Raw genomic sequence first — 25,608 nt, 5'->3', positions numbered from 1 at the left:
ACCCAAATTGTTATGGTTTGTAACGAATGTCGATGTACCGGAAGTCGCCATCTTGAATATTGAAGTGACTTCAAACATCTTGTTTCAACTTCTACTCATCAAATCAGTATGAAAAATACCCAAACTGTATGGTTTGTGACGAACATCGATGAACCGGAAGTTGCCATTTTGGATATTGAAACGACACAAAACAACGATTTTCGATTTCTACTCACTAAACCGAAAAATACCCATAATGTTATAGTTTGTAACGAATAGCAATAAATCATCGCCCAATACGACTAAGACTGTCGCCACTACATTCATGTAGCGCTCACTCATGACTGTCACATGCGATTTTCTTTTGTATGGTTCGCGCGACATTCATGTGTGACTGCCCAGATAGTAGGCAACAGGAAAGTTTCCGGCACACGACATTCAAAGTAAACATCTACAGTCAGAGATGGCATTTCACCAGAGTGATACACGCTGGCGTCAGATTTTTGTCCACACCGAGGATGCAAAAAACGAAGCATCGCACAAAGAGGAAAGCGCACTTCTTCTCAGTGTCGAATAGACAGCATTTGAGTGTGTGCTTGTGGTTAAAGCAGCTGGCGCGAGTGAAACACATTCTCTTCGCATGAATCGCTCTCACGCGCTCTCGTCTAAATACACCCAAGTGACCACTGGCGCGTGATGGTGAGCGAACACTTCTGTGAACTTCAATTAATAGAGAGTAGATCTGGCCTTGCAATGAAAAATTTGCAAGAAAAACCGAAAATTTTACGATAAATTGTTTTATTTTACTGATTTTGCGTGTCCACGCTTTTTCTACGCAAACTATACACCAGAGTGCTCACCGGCGTGTACACCTATGTGAAAGTATCTGCATCCACCTCAGAGAATTTATTAGCTCTGCTCTAGCACTTTGGTGGGATTCAGTGGAGGAGGTAAAATGAAATAAACAAACGCACTCATGATGCGTGCACACTTTATACAACAGTGGGGTATATATGTGAAAGAGAAGAGCTCTCGTTGAAGTTGTTCGTCACACAGAGGAGATGGACATCTCTGTCTACAGTTTTAGATACCAACTTAGGAATTTCACTTAAAACAGTCACGTGGAGGGACCGTTTCCAGCATTGTTTCTAGGTGCATCTAGAGTACCGTGTATGGTTCAATCTTTAAAATGTGCGTTAGCTTTTCTATCAACTATACGTAAGCCAAACGATAAAATTACCTGGTGCGACATTGGCATTGCTTGTTGAAGATTGCATCGTATGTTCAAATGAGCCAGACTGAGAATATATAGGAGTGCCCATTGCGGTGACGTCACTTACGCGTTTTGGTTTGGCAGGACCGCCAGCGAAAGCTGAAAGCAAAAATGATTTTTGAAAGTGGTGCGAAAATATATTTCTTTGCAGGAATGATACAGGAAATAGTATTACGGGATGGTAAGGCAAGTGCGCCACACTAAGAATTTTCGTATCTGTACATTAAATGAATTTGAGAATTGATACACCTACATACAAAGATTCGATTCCGTTGTTCAGTAATTTTTTTGACGAAAACTTTCGGTAATCAATAGAAATTACCGATATTTCGGTACATGAACTTCATTTTACAACAATTATTCAATTTTCTACTGGCCGATCAGTTTTACGCAAGTTTTCATTACAAAATTCTGTAAATAGATATAGGGTAAGGGCTCCCTATTTCATCTCATTTGTAAGGACGTCGACTTCAAACCCCGAATTAGGCACTAAAATCACTGTAATTATTTCATATTACTGCTTCATTCGCCTTGCTCCACGTTGAGAATAGATTCACATTTCTTGAAAATTCAACTAATATTTATAAAACAGCTAAAAACACTAATGATGTTTTCACTACTCTGCTCCTAATTTCATCTCAATGGATTTTTATCCATCCTATCGTTGATCTTTTATTCATCCTAAAAATTAGCAATGGCGACAGCAATCAAAACAAAATATTCCACTATTACACTCTCACCCGCATACGCATGGCTGCCTAATAAATAACTATGAAGTCATCCAGCATTCAATGGTAGTGTAATTGTGCGAAATAGTGATCATGTTTTGAGACGAATCGATTAGTAGATATTCAGAAACATGACGAACTGTAAATCTTGAGACGAAAATGTGTCCTAAATTGAAAAGTGAGTTTATTTTATATGAAAAAAAAACGATCACCGAAGAATTTAAAACCATTTCTTTCAATAGGAAAGTGTGACAATAGCTTTTCAAATCATTTTAAAACATTTCACAGTTTGCTTCCGGTAGGTTGTAAAATATTATTCATGTTCAAAGTTATGAGGTAAAGGGATGAGATGGAAATAGGAGCTCAGATGAAATAGGGAGCCGTTGCCCTACTATTCATACGGTAAATATGAATAGTCGCCGAGTGCGGTAAAAACCATACAGTCCGTATGGTAAAATAATCTTCCAGTAATCGAACTTCTGTAAATACTGATTGTCGTGAAAACTAACTGTCAAACAGTTATTAAAATTTTCAGTAAATGTCTTTTTATTACCCAACCGAAAAAATTTCTTGAAGGGTTTGTCGAATGGAATGAAGTAGAAGTGCACAAGTTTTTAAAACATTAGAACTACTGAATGCTTTTCGTTTACTTATAGGCAGAAAATAATTTCATATCAATATGTCCACTTGCTGCCAATACATTTTGTTAGAAAGTTATTTCTGGTGGACTTGACGGGTTGTGCAGTACTCCGAAAGGCGCTCATAATTCCGGTTAACCGGGAAATGAAGTTACATTTTTTCTAGACATTTTTTTATATTTTTTCGTGGATATATAGTGCACCGTTGTCACGACTGGTTTTCTCCACTCGTTTCTAAGAAAAATATCCATATACGAAAAACATTATCGTAAGCTTAAAATGTATGTTGTTTTAGTAAACCGAATATCTTTTCAAATTCTGAATTTTAACCAAAAGTAAACAAACACAAAAAAATACCAAACCATTCGTTAGATCCATTTGGTTTAGAGTTTACGATGGTTCAAAAAGCAGCTCAATATTTTCAGTGCGGGACATGTGTGCTCTCTATGTGGAGCAAAGCCGCCAGTCTAACAATAATAAAATTTTCTCAGTAGTTTAGTAATAATCCCTACTGTACTGCTTTATTAAATACAATCAAATAAAGTTACGTTCATTTAGATTCATTTATTCATATTTGTGGTTTATTTCAATTCATTTGAGGCTTCTTTTTTTTATTCAATAATATATGTTTTTAGGAACACTGCTTAAGCTCGAAGATGCCAAGGGTATTTTCTAATCTTAATTAACGACTAACTTAATACTAGAATAGTATCATTAGATAATGTCGTATCGGGGTCTCGGATTCTCGATAATTCAGCTTTCAGCTGGAGATCGGCATTGGCCGGTGAATTGAATATTGCCTGAGTCTTCCAGATAAAGTTTGCCAACTTTCGAGTTTACTCCGACGAGCAATACTAAAAAAATCATTCAAGCAAATTAATCTTTCATAAATATCACCTCCTAATGCGCCCACCTTTGCGAACGAGTCTGCCTTTTCATTGCCCGGAATGGAACAATGCGATGGGACCCAAACTAAGGATATTAAATAAGACCGTCCAGATAAAGTTCTCAAGAGTTCCCGCATTTTCCCCAGGAAATATGAGGGATACTTTCCTGGCTTTATTGCCCGGAGAGCTTCTATTGAGCTTAGACTGTCCGTGATGATGAAGTAATGGTCTTTGGGCAAGGTTTCAATGATCTCAAGGATGTACTGAATAGCAGCTAATTCTGCGACGTAAACTGCAGCCGGATAACTGAGTTTGTACGAAGCGGTGATGTTCTGATTAAAGATTGCGAAGCCAGTAGACCTGTTGATGTTTGATCCGGGATTCCACGAATTTCTTCTCTCATGGATGTGTCGAAAAACACAGAAGAATTAAAAGTATCCAAGATATGAGCACGGTTGGGAACAAACGAAGAAGGATTAATATTGTGAGTCATGTAGTCAAAATACAAGGACATAAAACGTGTTTGAGAATTAACCTCGACAAACCTTTCGAAGTTTTCAATCACCATCGGATTCAAGATATCGTATCGGATTCAAGATATCGTATCGGATTAGCAGTCGATATGAGAGATCCCAGAATCGGGTTTTCAGCGGTAAGACGCCCGCCAGAACTTCGAGACTCATCGTATGAGTTGACTGAATGCAACCTAAGGCAAGATGCAAACAACGATACTGCATTCTTTACAGTTTAATGAAATGGGTGTTGGCCGCGGATCGGAAGCCGAAGTATCCGTATTCCATAACGGACAATATCGTTGTTTGGTAGAGCCTGATCAGGTCTCCTGGATGGGCACCCCACCATGATCCGGTTGTTGTACGAAGAAAGTTGATTCTCTGTTGGCATTTTCGTTTCAGATACTTAACACTCCAAATACCAAGCCTCAAAAAAAGTTGGAACGGTAACTTTGAGCTGTTATAGCTCAGCTGTTTTTCAACGAATCTCAATAAATTTTACACCCTCGAATTTTGTGAAGTTCGTAGATTGATTCCAAAACTTTGTAGCAGACGATTGGTAAAGGAAAACCAATTAAAATTTAATTTTTCCCGTTCCAAGTTTTTTTCACGCGCCCAATATGCCCTATCTGCTTCCCAATATTCGTTCCTTTGGCTTAAACGTCGCATAGAAAATATTGAATACTTCAACTTTACCGAGTCATAACTTTGTTGTTAGTCAACCGATCTTCAAAATTTGTTCACCATTGGAAAGGTACTACTTCCAGAAATAAAATGCACTGAAAAAAAACTAAAAATAGGGTTGTCTACCCAAAGTTATAATGAAAACTGTAGATAGATGTCCTAAGAAAAGATTAGATTTTTTACAATGATCGTAAATATCTCGAAATTCAAAGCGGTGACCTATATATTTTTATACATCATTCGATTGCTAGTGATACCAGCTACAATTTTTGCTCAACTACCATTCCTGCACAATCAAAAGAAAACATCAAACAATCGATAAATTTATAAATATATATGAATTTTTCATTTTTTTTCACATGTTTGTTATATACTCAAAAATTAAAGCGATGACATGTACATTTTTTGATTCAAAATATTGGAATCATTACCAGAAACAATGTACTGATGATCCAAATTATATATCCGTTCAAAGAATCTCAAGAAATTTGGTATAAATACAGAGAATTTCTATTATTGGGAAAATTTTGCCAAAAAAAAAAACAAATCAAAAATTTTGAAATATTATAACATATATTTTTTTATTATTTTAGTTGGAAATTTATTATGAACAAATTTTACAAAAAAAACTGAAACTTGGATTTCACTGAAAATCTTAAAAATTTTGGTAAATATACCTAAACTCTAAAAATAATTATGTTTTTGTATTGGACAATTTTTATGCACAACCCAAATGGAATTGATAACTACTCAAATTAGGTTTTTTTGTTTTAGGTTTTCCGTAAAATCTCAAAAAATCGGTAGAAGATCGGAAATTTCAAAATTTCTTATACATATTGCGATCCAACGTTTCTGCAAATCAAAGTGAAAATATTGGAATCCGTTTTGATTTCATCTGTTTCTAAGAGACGTAGAATTTGTTTCTATTAATAAAATAAATTTTGTGACAACACGAAAATTTTAAATTATTTCAATGGCTGTACAATAAGAAATAGAACGTAAAATTATATGAATTTCATATACTAACCCATGGCAAAAGAAACCAACAACAATTTAAAAAAAAAATTATTGCTTGATTTTTGTTTTACAAACAATTAAGAACAAAAACATGTATCTTAAATTTTCCGCTATCCTAGACAATATTAATTATAATCGATAGAATATTAAAATTTAAATATCACAAATTTAGAATTATTTCGGAATGTATAGAGTTCGAAATTTTTTTGAATTTTCTATTAGTAAACAATTCAGAAAAAGTAGAATTCTGAATTCAGCACAAAAAATCACACAAAATTAAGTAAAACTTGATTTTATCCACCTAGTTGTGAAATGAAGCCTTTCTTATATCTCTTGTATTCTCATATAAAAAATGTATTCTTCAAACAGTTTTGTTTGATCTTTGAAAAACATGAAAGCTAGTGCATGAACTAGTGTAACCTACAAAATGAAAAAAGCAATGTCCTGACATTACATTCCTTTTGTGGAATTTGGCCTTTCTGTTTCAACAGACTTCGCAACCGATTCTTAGTGTACAGAGTCATTGCATGGCTAGTACCAGGCCCGTACCCAGAATTACATTTCGGGAGGGGCCCAAAGATTAAAAAATAGTGTTACTGAATATTGCTTATGTAACTAATTCTCGGTGTGCCTTGTTTTTAACATACACTTCAAACTTTTCCACATTACTTTACGTTTACTGTCTTGTTATTTCTGTAACACATGTCTGAGACGTTCTAAGTAATTATATGTTTTTGATTTCGGGAGGGGCCAGGGCCCCTCGGGCCCCCCCTCTGGGTACGTGACTGGCTAGTACTATGGATCCTACTGACACTATGAATCCTTCCAGGTCGGGGCTCGAACATACGACAACTGGCTTGTAAGACCAGTGCCTTATACCCTGAACCGCCAGCCCGGGACCTACAAAATGAAACAGTTCTCAAATCGGTTAGGCCATCTTTCTCAGTGAAGTGAGTTCCACTATTTCAGGTTCCACTTATGAATCTGGAATCGCCCCGAATATTGGCTTTGAGCAGCCTTTGCGATTAGCAACAACCAACCAATCTATTTGCAGCTTAAAGTTGTCTTCGTCTAGAAAAACAACCTCTTCGTTTGAATGCTTTTTACTGAATGAAACCCTACACCTATGTTATCAGAACTAATTGGCTCAAGTGGCATATTCCCCTAGTTATTTGGAGATTCGTGCCTTGCGTAGCTTCTCATCAACTTCCTGATGGGAAGGGAAGGATAAAAGGAACATGGAAGGGAATTGAGAATTGGGTGAGGTGGGAAAACAGCACAAAACATAAAGAAATAAGTCGTCCTGCATCCCCGAAAGGATGCTGATCGTTCTGCGGGTGCCAAAATGCAGTTGATAAAACCTCCAACCACCGAGAGGCCTTAGAGATTTTACAAAAGCGACACCATTCTGCATTCCCCGAAGAATGCGAATATTTTTCAATGAAAAACCCCAATGTATAAAAATAATTTAAAAAATGTTTAAAAAATATCTCCTCCGCCTTATTTTACAAACATGCTCGAAAATATTTTCTGTCAAATACAAGAAACGGATTTTTTTCGTTTGCTCAATGTTAGATATAGCAGTTTCAAAATAACCTGTTTTTGAACTAGTTTTGCTCATAACTTCGGTTCAGAAAACCCTACCTGAATACGCCAGTCATTAAAAAATTGGTTTTAACAAACTCTAAAAGATGTTCAAATATACCTATTCGAACAGAGAAAAATATAAAAGCTAGAGCAAAAAATCTGATGTTTTGAGGAACATTCTAAGTTGCTCTTTAAAAATAGCTGTAACACTAAAACTGTTGCAGATACTACTATGGTGTCCTCAGAAAAGCTGCTCGATATAAGTTTATCTACAATTTTGCCGAAGAATGCAGTCCTCTATCTCAATACATCCGGAAAATAAGTTTTGGATCACCTTAATAATAAGAGCCACCCTAATACCATATACATCGACATCTGGCTTATCTTCACTGATCATTTGTTTTGAAGACATCATAGCTCTAAAATATAAGGTTAAGCCACAAATGTATTTGTCCCCCTAAATTGTGGATCCGGACCACTGTGCAATGCAATTAAACTCGGAAATTTTAAATTTTCCGATCTTTCATCTATTTTTTGAGATTGTACGGCAAACCTACAACAAAACCTGAATTTTAGTAGTTATCAAATGCGTTTGTGTTGTGCATAAAATTTGTTTAGATCGTTTGTCCAATACAAAAATATTTTAAGAGTTTTAGGTTATTTCCTAAAAATTTTAAAATTTTCAGTGAAATCCAAGTTTCAGTTTTTTTTTTGTAAATTTTGTTCATAATAAATTTCCAACTAAAATAATAAAAAAATATATGTCATAAAATTTAAAAGTTTTGATTTCATGTTGTTTTGGCAAAATTTTCCCAATAACACAAATTCTCTGTATTTGTACCAAATTTCTTGAGATTCTTCGAACGGATATATAATTTTGATTAACAATACATTGTTTCTGGTAATGATTTCAATATTTTGAATCAAAAAAATGTACATGTCATCGCTTTAATTTTCGAGTAATATACAAACATGTGAAAAAAAATGAAAAATTCATATATATTATAAATTCATCGATTTCTCAATGTTTTCTTTTGATTGTGTAGGAATGGTAATTGAGCGAAAATTGTAGCTGGTATCACTAGCAATCGAATGATGTATAAAAATATATAGGTCATCGCTTTGAATTTCGAGATATTTACGATCATTGTAAAAAGTCTCATCTTTTCTTAGGTCATCTATTTACAATTTTCATCATAACTTTGGGTAGACAACCCTATTTTTAGTTTTTTTTCAGTGCATTTTATTTCTGGAAGTATTACCTTTCCAATGGTGAACATATTTTGAAGATCAGTTGACTAACAACAAAGTTATGACTCGGTAAAGTTAAAGTTTTCAATATCCAATTCGCAATGCAGGTACCGCATGAATGCAGATAGGGCACGTTTTGAGCTTGAAAAAAAACTTGGAACGGGAAAAATCTGATTTTCATTAATTTTTCCTAAAAGATCGTCAATAATGATATACCTAAAATAATCTACAAACTTCACAAAATTCGAGGGTGAAAAATTTATCGAAATTGGTCAAGTAACAACTGCGCTATGATAGCTCAAAGTTACCGTTCCAACTTTTTTTGAGGCTTGGTGCTTCGCGTAACTTTTTTAGGCTTGATATTAGGAGTGTTAAAATGACATCCCCAGGTGCCTTTGGAGTCGAACCAGACCCCAAGATATTTGAATGTGAAGACCTGAGCTATGGTTTCACCCCTTAATTGAAGCTGTAGTTGTGCTGGTTCTCGCTTCCTTGAAAATACAACCAGGTCAGTTTTCTCCGTAGAGAACTCGATACCAAGTTGAAGAGCCCACGTGGAGAAGTTGTGGGGTGTATCTTGTAATGGTCCTTAGAGATCGGCAGCTTTGAGTCCTATAATGGAAACAACGCTGTCGTCGGCAAGTTGTCTTAGCGTGCAAGATGTGTTGATATATTCATCGATGTCTTTTACGTAAAAATTGTATAGGAGGCGGCTTAACAGATCGACTGAAAAGTTCGTATCGTTTCTATGAGAGGGCGCCACTAGAATTAAATCCATACCATTTTCATTTAGATCCAACCTTCAAAAGATACGTGTATAAATTTGACAGCTGTCTGATTATTAGTTTGTGAGATATTGCATTTTGAGTGAAGCTACTTTTGTTATTGTGAGAAAAATGGTAAAAAGGAATTACGTGTGTTGATGAAACACTACTTTTTGATGAAAAAAAGTGCCGCCGATACCAAAAAATGGCTTGATGAGTGTTATCCAGACTCTGCACCGGGCGAAGCAACAATTCGTAAGTGGTTTGCAAAATTTCATACTAGTCATATGAGCACCGAAGACGATGAACGCAGTGGACGTCCAAAAGAGGCTGTTACCGATGAAAACGTGAAAAAAATCCACAAAATGATTTTCAATGACCGTAAAGTGAAGTTGATCGAGATAGCTGACACCCTAAAGATATCAAAGGAACGTGTTGGACATATTATTCACGAATATTTGGATATGAGAAAGCTTTGTGCAAAATGGGTGCCGCGTGAGCTCACAATCGATCAAAAACAACAACGAATTGATGATTCTGAGCAGTGTTTGGAGCTGTTATATCTAAATAAAACCGATTTTTTTCGTCAATATATAACAATGGACGAAACATGGCTCCATCACTTCACTCCGGAGTCCAATCGACAGTCAGCTGAGTGGACTGCACGCGATGAACCGAACCCAAAGCGTGGAAAGACTCAACAATCGGCCGGTAAGGTTATGGCGTCTGTATTTTAGGATTCGCATGGTATAATTTTCATCGACTACCTTGGAAAGGGAAAAACAATCAACAGTGACTATTATATAGCGTTATTAGAGCGCTTGAAGGACGAAATTTCAAAAAAACGGCCTCATTTGAGGAAGAAAAAAGTTTTGTTTCATCAAGACAATGCACCGTGTCACAAGTCGATGAAAACCATGCTGAAATTGAACGAATTGGGCTTCGAATTGCTCCCTCATCCACCGTATTCTCCAGATTTGGCCCCCAGTGACTTTTTCCTGTTCTCAGACCTCAAGAGAATGCTCGCTGGTAAAAAATTTAGAAGCAATGAAGAGGTAATCGCCGAAACTGAGGCCTATTTTGAGGCAAAGGACAAATCGTACTACAAAAATGGTATCGAAAAGTAGGAAGATCGCTATAATCGCTGTATCGCCTCTGATGGCAATTATGTTGAATAATAAAAACGAATTTTGGCAAAAAAATGTGTGTTTCTATTAAACGATACGAACTTTTCAGCCGAACTGTTAAGCATGAGCCCTGAGGAAGACCCATTTAGCTAAATCGTATTGTCGACAAATCACCATGCGCGGAATACATGTGTTTCTCGGACAATACTGTTTTAATCCATCTACAGGTGTAATGATGCCTTTCTCATGTATAATATTGTGGTATTCTATTCAAAAATTTTCTCTTCGATTTTTGAAAAAAAAACAAGGGATTGCTTGTGCATGAACTAGTATAACATACAGAATGAAACAATACTTTGCTCGCGTAGATTATTCTTAAGAAAACGAAGTGCGTTCACTATTATATGCACTTCCGGCACCGGAACCCGAGAACTGGTATAATCGAAGTCAGCTCGTACGGCCACCAACTAACATGACGTACAAACTATACTAGTTTTCATTGAAATTTTGAAGATTTTATACAATTTTACCATCGCACTCTAAATGAAGATTTAAATGTTTGTTGTATCAAAAAATATGCAGTAATTTTTGGTAGAACCATAAGACCTTTCATTTCAGTCTAAGATTGGGAATAAGGGTTTTGAGCCCAGTTTACAACATTTTTTACGGTTTTGTTCCATCAGTTCAAGTAACGGTGTACAATATTCAACACACTTTACCCTATAACCTCTGAATCGAAAGTTGGATCCGGATGAAATTCAGGAATTCCGTATGGGACCGTGAGACCTTTTATTTGAATCTAAGTTTGTGGAAATCGGTCAAACCATCGCTGAGAAAAGTGAGTGAGATCCATTTTGGTATATATGACCACTCTTTCCGGTGCTTCCGGAACCAGATACAGGGAACCAGGATAGCCGGAATCGGCTTGTTTAGTTGCCTACTGATAATGACTATCGATTTGTGTAGTTTTGAAATCAGTTTAGATTTTTTTACTGCCTTTGTTCTTTACGAGCAAATGCCATTTGAATTTCTGTTGAGAGCAACGCAAGACAATCTTTCGTTGCTTTATCCCTGCGGAAACCAAATTGTTTTGACTCAATTGTCTAGACGAAAGAGAATCACTTTTTCGAACAACTTCTGGATACAGGAAAGCATAGCAGTCGGCCGATACGAATTGTGATCGGAGGCTGATTTCCCAGGTTTTTGAATGGCGATAACTCTTACTTGTCTCCAGTCGTGTTGAACAATATTACCCTCGAGGAATAATAATAAAATATAATAATAATAATGGAATAATAAAAAAAGGCAAAATCATATTACCACCACTAGCAGCAGTGGTGCTAGATGTATTAAGGAATGAGCCATTGTTGGACCTTGTGCCGGTTTTTCTTTAATAACTTTTTCTACAAACGTCGGATTGTTTTGCGGTCTTCTAAAATTTTCTTCCTCGTTAAATTTCCTGCACTGATTTTTAGAGTTGATAGGTTGATTTCGACCCGATTTTTTTGTAAAAAGTTAATTCCTCCATACTAAATTTCATACAAACTTTAACCCTCGGGCGCGAAAATATAGTTTCTCCGTTCGAGCTAAAATTTTGCATGGTGCTTATGGGACCCAAAAGGAACAGGAAAAGTTTGGTGGAGCAGAAATCAATATTTTGTACCACCCTAGCCTGCATCGTCTTCAATCGACCATCAATAATGACGTTGCATTCTACCATCGAGTTAGAATACACCTCCAGGAACTTTCCACTGCTCGTTTGAGTTGGCACGCTTTGATGACTAATCGGGTACGCTGTATTCTCACCATTATTCTCGGATGCTTGAAGGTTCGCTGGTCCATTTTCGAAATGTTGACGTTCAGCTTGGTTCCGTTTGAAACAATGTTGCTCGTCATGTCCTACCTTTCGACACAATTGACATCTTAGTCGTCGCTGCGGTTGAGGACAATTGATCGAAATATGTCCGGTTTCGTGACAATTGAAACACTTATCGCTTCGCTTGCTCAAACTCATTGAGTTACTGGACGATTTTTCCGCAGGTAACTTTTTCGGCATCGAACTGTTCGCTGGCTGCTTCAAACTTCTTGAAGGAAAACTACGAATTGTCATAAGATTCCTTGGGGTCCTTTACACACCGTGACAGCTTTCGGTGCACATCCGCTTCATCTTCACGGTCGGGGAAGGAGCCGCTCAACAGTTCAAAGAAATCAATCCAACTTAAAATGTGTTGGCATACTCCCAAAAACCATTGTTGAGCGGCTCCCGCTAGACGACACGTTGAATAATATGAATTGATTTCTTTGAAATCAATCCAACTTAAAATGTGTTGGCGTACTCCCAAAAACCGCTGTTGAGCGGCTCCCGCTAGACGACACGTCGAATAAAGTAGCGTCAATTTATCACTCCACGAGTAAAGATTCTGATAATGGTTGATGGAATCAATCCACTTCGAAACTCCGCAACCTGAAAACGAATTGCTGTTTCCAGAGATGTCAGGTTTACAGATTAATCTAAGCTTCACCTATTCTGAATATGCTGCACAAATTTTCACAGATTTCTGAAATCAATGAGTCCCTAAAAGTCTTCAAATTGCTAGGCAAAACAAAGTATCCTACAGAGCGTTTTCTTGCTCAGACTGATTTTTGGTTCACTCACAGATTTTAAAAAATGACCTGGCATCCTCGACTGTCTCAGTTGCAACGTTGAAGTGGTTTTGTTGATGATATTATTGACAGATTTGCTAAAAGTGCAGCGCGCGGATTTCTTCTGTTGTATCGATGACACGAGAAAAGTTTATTGAAAATATCTCATCAATCTTTAGTTTTCGATTACAACGAACTGTAATTACTGTATTACATCTGATATAATCAGTGCACAACCCGTAAATTTTGCCACGAGACGCCACTGATTAAACTGATGTTTTTTCTTGGGAAACAAAATTTAATTTTATATAAAAATGTACTGAAAACTTTTATTTGTACCTGTTGTGACCTTAAAGTATTTCATTCTGGGAGGGTGATCGAGCTTCCAGCTTTGTAACATAACTTTTCGGTTCCTCTGAACCGGTCAGCATCGGCGAAAAATCAGTAGTAACGAAAATATTCCACCAATTGTACTGATCTATATTAATGAAATACTGAAAGCTATTGCAGAATACTAGTGCGACTGATGTAGCATTCGTGATAATGAGCTTGTGGTAGGTCTTTCGGCTTGATGTAAATGAAGAACCTTTCAGATTCACTACGTTGATTCTACCATTTAAAAATTAGTTGTACTTTTTATTGAATCTCAGCCCATTCAGACTTAACGTATCTGATACAAGCCTTTTCCGATATTCTGGCACCACTTTTTCAAACTGTTTATTTATTCAGGGGTCCCTTGGTAACTAGATCGTAGCAACTTAAACAGTGTTGCTCGATAAAATGATTTTTATCATTATCAAGGGGTCGTTAAATTTATGGTAATTGGCAGTGAATCGTCAACGGACAATTTCAATGCTATTTTATCTTCGGAGTGCCTGGTCGTGTCGCCGCTTTCATGCTCTCAGGCACAGGACCTGGACAATAGAGATGGTCGGGTATAGAAATTCTTATACCCGAACCCGACCCGTACCCGAGTGATCAGCAAAAAAATTTACCCGTACCCTACCCGTACCCGATTAAAAATTTAAAAAATTACCCGTACCCGAAAAAAAAAATAAAAAAAATTACCCGTACCCGTTTAAAAATTACCTGTACCCGTACCCGACCCGAATAAGTAGTAAAAATTTTACCAAAATTCAGTATGGAAAAAATAAAGTGTTTTAGATATCGAGCCGTATCAGGCTCTAGTTGGTAAGTAAAATACATTAAAATGCTTGTTTTCATTTAAAACTAAAAATACACTGTGAAGCATGAATACAGGGTCCGCCATGTAACTTGTTTAAACATGCAATAAAACACAAACGGGTCATCCGAAATTAAAATTTGTTTTTTCATATTAAAGTACAACCCTTCAGGTCAATTGTGGAATATAATTTCATTCAAATGGCTGCCTCGGCTGGCCTTGCAGTACGCCATACGGTCGGTCCAGTTTTTTATTTCAGCTATGGCTGCACGAATGTTTTCCTTCAAGGCTTGAATTGTCTCTGGCTTGTCCACATAACACTTATCTTTAACAGCCCCCCAATGATAAGTCTAACGGCGTCACAGCTCCGAGGCGGCCAAACGACATCTGAATTTCGACTGATAATTCGATCTTCAAAGACTGTGCGCAGAAGATCGATCGTAGCGTTGGCTGTGTGGCACAGAGCGCCGTCTTGTTGGAACTAAATGGTGTCCAAGTCTTCCTCTTCAAGTAACGGGAAGAACCAATCGCTAATCATGGCGCGGTAGCGCTCGCCATTGCCCATTGCGGCGGTTCCTGCCTCATTTTCGAAGAAAAATGGACCGGTGCTGCCGCCAGACCAAAATCCGCACCAAACCGTCACTCTCTGAGGATGCATCGGCTTCTCTATGACAACGTGTGGGTTTTCCGTTCCAAGATGCGACAATTTTGCTTATTAACATACCTGCCGAGATGAAAATGTGCCTCATCCGAGAAGATGATTTTTTTGCACACATTCCGCAACATTACCATGATTTTCAAAGTAAAACTGTACTATTTTCACGCGTTCCTCAAGCGTATACACAACCATTTTCGTTCAGCGGAAGGATACAACTAAGTTCCTGTCAAATCAGAAGTGACATTGTGGTTACCAATGTCGAAATAACTGCTAGATCAAAAATAAATTTTAGATGGCGGATTTCCAATGTCTTTGGTACTTTAAACACATTTACAAATGTCAACAAAAGGGAGTAATATCCACTCAAATTTTTCGAGAAGCATATTTACCCAATATGTCGTAATACCCGTTGTATTCAATTTTGGGTAGGTATGGTTTTCACGAAACAGTGCTACTTTTGATTCTATTCTTTAGAACCACAAGTAAGCGTGCTCACAATTTTGAACATGGTGAACAGTGAGTCCTTCAAGTGTAAGTAGTTTGAACATGCGCAAGGAATTTTTTTTGGTTGCAATTGTTTACTACAAAGCAAAATGAATTATGATTTTGATTTAAATTAATTTGTCAACTATGCCCGTTTTGTAAGCCTCACAAACCCACACCCACGATGTTAACGGTAGCTGGTGGTTTTTACAGCCATTGAACTTCTGTGCCACCTCCGGTGGAACCCTCAACGAGTGAACACGGTGAAAATTTGAGTATTTCGCGAGAAAAGATTTTCACCCGTACTTTTGCGACTCCACGTTGACACGCATCAAGATTTTCACTTGTAGTCCAGTGAAAAGAAAAGAAAATTAACTGGCAGTATAGCCCAACTTGCTGTGCCATCAATCGGTGGCATTTCAAGTTAGGTGACACCACCCAGAAATGAAGAATAGGAAGAACTTCTATGCAGATTTTCTGAAATAAATGTTCATGTTTTTATGGTAAGAATCTTAATGATTTATATGAAAATTTTGAAAATCTCCAACCAATATTTAATATAAAAGTTTTCTGGTATCTGAATGTGATATGAGTACTACACTACATTTTATATATGAATCAAACAATTTTTACTGGATTGTGCATTGGACAGCTTTAAAATGGCAGTCCATTAAAACCTACGTGAAAAGTAGATTCCGATCGCAACATCTTAGAGCTAAGGCAGTGTGTCTTATTAAATATGTTATAAACAAAGTAGGTCGGGAAATATTCACATAACTATGATTGATCGTTTTTTTTTTAAATGAAGAGAAATGTTTTTTCTGGAAAAAGATGCCAGTTGTCAGGTCTGGTCCTAGGCGCGAATGTCAAAACCCCTTGAATCAAATTGTTTATTTTCGGAAGAACTGTTTTGCAACAAAAAATTCTCAACGTGTAAAAATATTTATGTGAAGTACCCGAGTGAGCAGTAAATTTTTTTACCCGTACCCAAGTGAGCAGTAAATTTTTTTACCCGTACCCGATTGAAAATACAAATTTTTACCCGTACCCGACCAAAAACCCATCAGGTACGGGTACGGGTCGGGTTTCGGGTAAAATACCCGACACCCGACCATCTCTACTGGACAACGCAGGCTGCAGAGGGTCGACTGCGGAGGGCGTATCAGGAGCTTCCATGAAGCAGATTTCGCTTCGTCCCAGTGTGCCATCTATTAGAGCGGTATGCTCCACACTAGACCAAGACGACAGCTGATTAAGTACCGGAGGATGACAACTGGAAGTGCGAAGCGGGTTAACACTGGAAAGCGGCTCAACGTAACTATACTTGCCGTTCGGAAGATTCTCTAACCACACTCGCACCCAGGACCAGGACGACTAAAGTAGGCTGTCTGGAATATCTCGACTGTGGTGAGGGGCTCGAGAACTTCCACAGTAGCAACTACGTCGCGTCCCACTAAACTCTCCTCATCGTACGATCATAGATCGTTTGTTACCCTAGGTGTTGGTCGCAACAACTACATCGACGGCGAAGAACCGGATACTGTTTCTGCGGCTGTAGCGTCATCGGGTTTTGGCGGTAAGACACTGATTGACGAGCACCAGCTATTCTGGTTGCGAAACCCGCGGAATAATACATCTTGGGGCCACGAATCTGGATCAAGTGCAGCGTCGCGAAACATAGGAAGTAGCCCGACTTTAAAAGAAACGAAATTCATTATATTGTCGTCGATTCCTTCTTTCACCAACGGTACAACCTTAAACTGCTCTTTACAATTAAGAATGTCTCTAGTTAGCCGTTCCACCATTCCTTTTATAACGCTGGGATGAAACCGGGACACTAACGGAGATGATGAAACCGTTTTGTTGTAGTTATCAACGTGTTTTTGCCCAGAATATAATGAATTGGCGGGTTCGTATCTATCTTCGCGTCTACGCTTAGCAGCTTGATGAGATAAATCGGAGTTTTTGACACTCTTGTCGTTTTATCGCCCCGGCGTCAAAACAGATACTTTGCGGGTAAGACGAGATATTTGCTGGCTGTCGAAATTTCAACCTTAAGCTCAGCACATACCGATTCCATTCTCTCGGAAATCGCACATCCTTAAGATATAGATTCCCGGAAACAAGCGAGTTTCATCAACTTGCAACACTGATCATACATTCAAAACAAATTGGAGTTTTCATAAAATACCTTCAAGAACGGTCTGTTTAATCCGGCACACTTCATGTGGACCGCATGATTGCAAAAATCCGAGCACGAAATGAAATCCTTATCAGAAAAGATGGTTTTAGCACAACATTGGCACATTTGGCATTAAACTCAGCCGAAAGTTTTTTTTTTCATTTAACTAGACCAAAATTTTGATTCAAATAAATTAGGAAGTGTAGAGAAATGGAGTATGTTTAAAATAACAACACAGTGTAGCTTTGAATTTGTTTTATGTTCAATTCAAGCTAGAATATGATTGTTTTGAATTAATTTCTCTCAACATCAACAATGACTGTTTGATTTCAATCAAACTCTTAGTCTAATCCCATGAAAAATATATTTGTTTCGGTTGAGTTTATTTTTCAAATAAATTCAACTATTTATCACATGTCAATCGAAGATGAATTGATGTTATCGGTAATGTCCATGTTATCATTATTGTTATTTTATTTCATCCCGGTTTTAACCATAATTAATCATTCGCCGGGGGGTTACGTTCATGTTGACTCAATCCTGTTATATCTTTATATAATTGAGTTCAATTTATCTAGACCTTATTTGTGTGTTGATAAAACTAAGTTTGCTGTTTAAATGAAGTGTAATAGTTTTATTTCTTATAAACCGGAGCGGATAAAATTTGTACGCATTTTAAAAGTGTTTTCATTTTCTGAAGACTTTTCAACAATTCAAGCGTATGTATAGATAACTAAGAATATTTTCGAAAATTGCATAACATTGCATAACACATTTTCTTTACACAAATATATTTAATTCAGGCAAACCTTGTAATTAGTTTTTAATGCGCTACAGTTATTAACTTTATCTGTTCAAATTGAATTTACTGTAAAAATGTTTGTCAAAAAATTGACAGGAATGCACAAGAAAAATATTCGTTATTCTAATCAGTTTTTTGTATAGATTTTAATATAAAATAATGTAGCGTGGAACATTATTCGGTTATTATTCTCTACGTGTAGAAACTGGAACTATCATATTATATCGAGTAATGAGTATTACTTTCGGTAACATTAGTAATGCTCAATTCTCGGTTGATTTTTCAAATGGCTGTGACAGTTTCTCTTTGTTTACTTCCTCTTCTATTAATTGCCAAGCGGTTTTCACGTTTATCACTGAACTCTTATAAAATGATACCCGAAACCTTCGACTTTCGAACAGAATTGTAAAATCCAAGAAAAACTTAATAATCATATCACAATCATGGAAAGAGAAAGTGAAAAAGAAAAACTATCACTTGCTCATACGACCTATTGTAAATCAACTGAGAATTGGTATTGTAATGTTTTATTTTTTGTGATTTTCACAGGCGCATATCATACATCATATTGCACATTTATTGTAATAATTTTCCGTCGCTGGAAGTATTTCCCAGTTTTCGACTGCAAAAATACTTACACTGTACCTGCTTATTGATGTTGTAGCTCATCGCACACTATAAATTACTTTTCGATAATTTTTTTCCTTAAATCGATATAATTATAAGCCTAGGACAGAATCTGACAGTGACAATTATCGGTTGATTTTTCATTAAGGCGTATAAGCAAGTGACAGTTTCTCTTTAATCACACTCTCTCTCGATTATTGTGATATGATTAAAAGAATTTTCTTTGATTTCGGGTATTATTTTATGCAAAAGATTGAGTCATAAACGTGGAAACCGCTTGGTAATTAATAGAAGAGAAAGTATAGAAAGAGAAACTGCCACCAGAGATGCCATTTATACAGATTTATCTGTATTATACAGATTTTTACATACGCATACAGAATACAGATTTGATACAGATTTTATAAATTTAATACGAATTTCATAAGAAGTAAAATAAAAACTTTGTCGTATGAGCAATCTATTAGTATTTGATTGAAGTGACGAGAAGCAAAGTCCTGGTCTCATTGAATTTACCATTCTACAGCCATAATGTGTTGGAATAACATCTGTTAATATCATTTTATTGTTGAAATTTATTTTATTAGTGAATACAGATAAATACAGATTTTTTATAGAGTAATACAGATTCCCTATGAAAATATCTGGCATCTCTGACTGCCACTTCCTTATACGCCCTAATGAAAAATCAACCGAGAATTTATTGTTAATCCATCTTCGAGAGCAGAGATGCCAGATAAAAACAGTAAATATCAGCAGAAATGTCCAGATAAAAACAGTAAATATCAGCAGAGAAACTGGCTATTTCAAAAGTCTGTAAATTTTGACGATAGTCTGCGGAAAACTAGATTTTCAAAAGTCTGAACAACAAGAATAGTCTGCAGCTAGGACAGGACCTGACAATTGTTAATCCACTTTTAGGACCAATTTCGGACCAGCTCGTGATTGGTTGAAATTGACATAACCAAGTACAAGTTGTTGAAATCAAGATTACTGCAGGGTGGTAGAAAAAGTGTTGTCAGTATCGTCGGTAACAATGTAGCTTGATATTTTATTTTTCGGGTCATCTTTTCAAAATTATTAATTTCAATAGGATTTAAGTTCAATTTGTTTTTAAGTCCTGTCAATGCGGAAAGTATACGAATACATTTAACAATCACTGGATGATACAAAGAGAAAGCCTGAAATCACGAAGTGTGATATGGACGAGAATATTGATTATGTTGGTTGAGAATAGCACCGAATCTTTGGATACTTCTGTATGTTATTATTTTTCTCAAATAGAATATGTTGAATACTTTAGTTAATAAAGCTGCAAAAATTAATTACCCAAGATTGAGTGTTTTAGAAAAATTTTATTAAGCTGTTTCAACTAAACGTTTTCTTCAAAACAATTATCTGATCAAAATGAATCCAGAGCTATATTTTTGACCGATATAACATTTGTCGAAGTGTTTTCAAATGATAAATAATTGCATGTTATAAGGGGAGAAAGTTTTCGGAATGAATAATTATCTCTACTGGCAACAGTGATCGCGAGGTATTTATTATTTACAGCAGGGAGCAACCGGAATAAGAAGAGAAATATTTTTCTGGAAAAAGAAGCCAGTTGTCTGGTCCTGTCCTAGGTCTGCAGTACTATGTACGAAATCTGTAGATTTACAGACAAATCTGCAGATCTGACAGCTCTGTTCGAGAGCCAACATCGAACAGTACCAGGATAATGTCACCAGACTCATTGAGCAATTTGACGTCTCAGTTACTCACACCGACGCAGAGTGCGCAGATCTATTCATACACGAAATTAGAATGAGTGCGAGCCGAAGTCAAAGTTTGCAGTGGGTTCAATTTTACACTGAGGTAAAACATTTTTGACTCATAATCATACACTGCATATATGTCTTCAATAATTGGCACGATGCGGCTCGACAAAATTCACTGGGTTATTTCGACATACTCACACTAGCATCAACCTTTCAACCGACGACACGACCTGCCACTCGTCTATCAAAACTGTATCGTAAATTTAACTACCCCTCAGTAACTGGAAATGTCAAATCGAAAACGCTAGTGATTTTTTTTAAACTGGCAGCACAAGTTGATATATTTATTGATTTTGAATAACAGTCACCATAACCATGGTTACTGCATATCGAAGGCAAAATGAATGTAAACAAAATAAATTTCAGATCGGTTATTATATTACGGAACATTTTAATGGATTTACCTGCCTCGAGCGTAATGTAAAAATTGAAGAGTATGAGTTATGTCTTTTATAAAGCCAAGTTCAAAATTCAGGTCTTAGGGACATTGGGATGCATAATTCACTGCTGACTTGAAACCGTTGTGTGATAACAGCTCAGCGCAAACGAACGAGGAAGACATGGAAATGACCGACAACGAGCTGAGCGAGGCTAGTGCTCTGCGGTACCTGCATAACGTACGGTAAAATGATTTCTTTGTGGAATTCCACTAGTAGTCCTCGAATAGTGGCCAACAAGGTGAAATACTGTTTCCACTGCTGCGCAATCAATCGACACAAAACAATTTTGACACCGGCATATTAAACCGAATCCTACTGCCCAGAAAAGCTAGCAGTTGAAGTGTACGGATGAATCGCTGGAAGCAGATCATTGTCCTCGTTCGTTGGTTTCATCCATAGTTTCGATTAAATTTCGAAAATCGAGTTCATTTAAATGCATTTCTGGTTAATTTGGACAAAGTTTAACACTAATAGAACTATTCCACCGCTTTCAAAACATGTTTATTTGTTTTGGGGTTCCTTGGTAACTTGTCCATAGCAACTTAAACAGTGTTGCTCGAGAAGATTATTTTTATCATTTACAAGGGGTCGCTAGATTTGTGGTAACTGACGGTGAATCGTTAGCGAACAGCTTTAATGCAGATTTTTCTTCGGAGTGCCTGGTCGTGTCGTCGCTTTCAACTGCTGAGAAAAGCCACACCAACACATTTGCACGTGGATTGGACTATAAGAGCACATTCAGCAGCTGCAAAATTCATATGGGTGGTCTATAATGTAAATGAAACTGAAACAAACGTATCTCCAGCAATCCGTTTTAGTTTTATTTATTCGACCTGTTCTACTGTCAAATTTAAAACTGGTATACATTGCCGTTCTATTTTTTCTATATTTGAAACGAAGATAAAACGCTGCTTGGGCTGCCAGTTTATTTTGTTATAATTTCTAGATTTAAATTTAAAAACTGACATAAATTATGCATATAGAACTAGAACACTCCTGAATATGCCCTAAGATGTTGAAATTAATATAACAGCCAGCGTTGCCAGGTTGCCAGATTTTCCTTATTTCGCCAGACACTCAAACTAACCAGATCTTTTGCCAGATTTTCCAAATTTTCCCAGACTGTGACCTGTTATTCGTTAATCACAATGTTGTTCCTTTGGTCACTGAGTCCAGCTTGTATATATTTTTCAAATATTGTATATTTTTGTTTATATCAATTGTCAGTAAATGTCTAAGTAGAATTTAAATGTCAATCGCGTTTCTACTCCGTGTTTACACGTTTGAGTCACGTTTAAGTTCTGCTTAATAGCAAAGGTTGGTGTCAAAAAGTAGGGTTTTGTTGATTTATTTATTTATTTCCATTTGTTTATTTATTAGTTATTCATTCTATTTATTAGTTATTTATTCTATTTATTATTTATTTATTTACATTTATTTATTATTTATTTATATATTTACAATCATTTATTTACACTATTTATTTATTTATATTATTCATTTATTCACATTCGTAAATTCATATATTTGTTTATACAAATTTATTTAATAAATTATGATTATTTCGGTCAAAGCAAACAAGTGTAGTAGGTACAAATATAATCCAAGACACCAACCTGAAACACAAACGATAAATCATTGTAACCGTCATCTGTCCACACACTGTCATCATCCTCATCATCGTCATCATCGCAGCATAAAATGCGGGGTGGCCTGCCTTGAAGGTGGCGGTGGGATTGGGATGGAAAATGGACAGCAAGCCGATAAAACCGCGGGAAAACCCTTAAGCAAGGACGAGTATTTTTCAAACCCGGAAGAGTGAAGATCGCAGCAGCGAGTCACAGGCAAGAAGTGACAGTGCGTTTCAAAAGCCATCCGTAAAGTTGATCCAAAGGGATCTTAAACCGTTCAGAAGATCCACACGAACGTTAGTTTCTGTTCGGTGAGTCGAGTTGGGATCAGTGTGGTTGCCGTTTTCTTGAGTCGTACGCCGCGAGTGCAATAGACGGTCAGTGTTGGCAAAACCAAAGACGCCAATTACGACGCCACTACCCACGTATCGGCAGGGTTTGGCGGGAACGACCGAAAACATTAAATATCCCATTCGACTCAGTGTTAGACACTCGCGATAGATAGTGCGCAGTACTCTCCGGGTTGTTTGTGAAACGCAGGCCTCCGTTACAAATAGGCCGAGTTGCTGCATCATCTGCTGTTCCATCGCCCCATAGCAGAGGTCCACCCCGCCCGTCGTCCAGAGAACCATCAAGTCGACCAACGTGCATCACGGCCGCAACGGGGCGTCGAGAAGAAGAATTTCTCCAAGAAATAAACTTGCGCAAGTAGAAAACAGAATCAATTTTTTTATTCGGTAGAATATAAGGTTTAAAAATTTCAATTGTGTGGTCTTTTTCTTTATACAAGCTGTGTCGTCCATTTTGTTTTGTATGTAACTTGTTTCCGCCGCAAACGATTTACTCAGTGGCCACAGGTTGGGAAGAAAGTCCGCCCAAAAATAGCGAAGTGAAATTTCTCCGGGGACCAAGAAGATAAACGACCCTGAACTGGTGGTCCGGTGCAGAAAAGCAGCCACCACCAGTGTATATATAAAACGATACGTAACAATTGGCGCCCAACGCAAAATAAAAAAAAAAGTGCTTTGATTCCTAGACCAGAAACAAACCACTTTTTTATCGTGTCTCCCGGAGAAAATTCAATTCACTAGGTTCATTTCATTATTCGCGTAGTCATCAGGTCGATATTGTGTTCGGAAATTGTTCCTGGGATTAATTGTGGATGTTTTTTTTTCGAATTGGAGCGAATGATGAAAAATCGTCCATCGGACACGCCGTCAAATGCTATGGTTTGAGCGGGAATATTGATCGTTTGTATCGGTTATGTATTTCTACCTGAAAGTGTTCAATACTAGCAGACTAAATTTGACGTTTAATCACACAATTACAGAACGTTCATTTGTGGGTTTTGTTTATTTTTGTAGCGGTTGCGAAAGTTTTCGTCGTTTTTTGTGTTTTGTGTTATTTTATGTTTCTTCTTAAGATGGCCAGAGCAGATCTCAAATTTAAGCAAACAAGAGAGCTGCTTCTAGGCTGGTGTGTAAATGTGCAATATTTAACAAATGGGGAGTTAAAACTGACTGCATATTCGGTCATTCTCTCCTTCGGCATTTACCGTACGCGGAAGCGAAAAAAAAATAATCAAAGTATCAGAGGATACAAAGGCAAATGCTCTCGAATATTGACAGATTGAATCACCTTTATTTGGATGTTTTCATGTGATCTATTCGTCTAGTGTTCCGCCGAAAACCCATTTTTTCAAGCTTTTAATAAACGTATCAATGTTTTATACACTTTATGCTTTCGGTACAATTAAGCAAATCTATCATAAAATCTGCTAATTGTTTTTATGTTCGTTTCAGTGTAGTTAATCAGGCAAATTTAGTTTTGTTTCTCATAATTTGGAAAAACCAAAAAAAAAAAAATCCAAAAAGGTATTTCTCATCTTTCCTAAAAGGATGTCAAATTATAATAGGAAAATCGGACATGAATAGTTTTGATCAAATCAAAGCTACTTTCGGCAATCAGACAATTCACTTCTTGAGCTACAATATATTTAATTGAAGGCGAATTTGTATACACACACAATATAGTAACGCAAATAGTATGCAAGGCGAACCTAAAACATAGAGGAGTTTCCCAAAGTAATTAAAAACATATTTTCACAGGAAAAAAACTGTATTTGTTTTTGATATGTAATCGAGCTGACAGGTTTTTACCATACTTTACGGATAAATCCACTTTTTCTCTGGGCTGCTGCTTCTCGTTCGGTCAAATTGACTGGCTGGAGCAGCCTGGACGCGAACAATGCGCTATAATAGAATCAAAGATAAATAGATTAGTCAGAAAGTTTACAGGATTCTACCTACCATTTCAATCATCGCATTAGTATATTCTTCAAAACACCGTCTTTGAAGATATTAAGAGTTTTCACGTCTGCTATCCATCCTCTACCCAACAAAAAGAAAACAGGCAACACTGTCTCCAAATCCTGAAAATAAAAACAAAACAACATAATTAAACAAAATACTTACCTGTACCATCCAAATTTGTATCACTTTTCATTATTTTCTATTAGCGGCAGAGATGCCATTTATACAGATTTATCTGTATTATACAGATTTTTACATGCGCATACAGATTTAATACAGAGTACAAATTTCTTAAATTTAATACAGATTTATACAGATTTCACCAAAAGTATTAAGGAAAAAATTAAACTATCTATTAGTATTTGAGCTATCTATTA

General features: G+C 36.7%; 2 protein-coding genes across 4 annotated transcripts in view; one reads left to right on the top strand and one right to left on the bottom strand.

Annotated features, from left to right (window-relative positions):
- The window catches only part of LOC131440648 (protein YIF1B-A), a 32,515-nt gene extending 13,209 nt beyond the window's left edge, over nucleotides 1-19,306 (bottom strand). The window contains exons 1-2 of one of the 3 annotated variants that reach the window (XM_058612117.1): nucleotides 19,044-19,303; nucleotides 1,220-1,351 (exon numbers count right to left, since the gene is read on the bottom strand). In XM_058612117.1, coding sequence (XP_058468100.1) covers nucleotides 1,220-1,301 — 82 coding nt within the window. In that variant the 5' untranslated portion in view covers nucleotides 1,302-1,351; nucleotides 19,044-19,303. Of the gene's footprint in view, nucleotides 1-1,219; nucleotides 1,352-19,036 lie in introns of all 3 variants that reach the window. The other 2 variants (XM_058612116.1, XM_058612118.1) reach the window with 2 other exon arrangements.
- LOC131440647 (neuroendocrine convertase 2) overlaps nucleotides 1-25,608 on the top strand; it is a 457,599-nt gene that overhangs the window by 114,568 nt on the left and 317,423 nt on the right. The gene's annotated exons all lie outside the window — the stretch shown is intronic.

This window comes from Malaya genurostris, chromosome 1 (genome assembly GCF_030247185.1).
Source record: "Malaya genurostris strain Urasoe2022 chromosome 1, Malgen_1.1, whole genome shotgun sequence".
NCBI lineage: Eukaryota > Metazoa > Arthropoda > Insecta > Diptera > Culicidae > Malaya > Malaya genurostris.
Note: the sequence above shows the minus strand (reverse complement) of the source record. Positions and strands in the feature narration are given on the sequence as shown.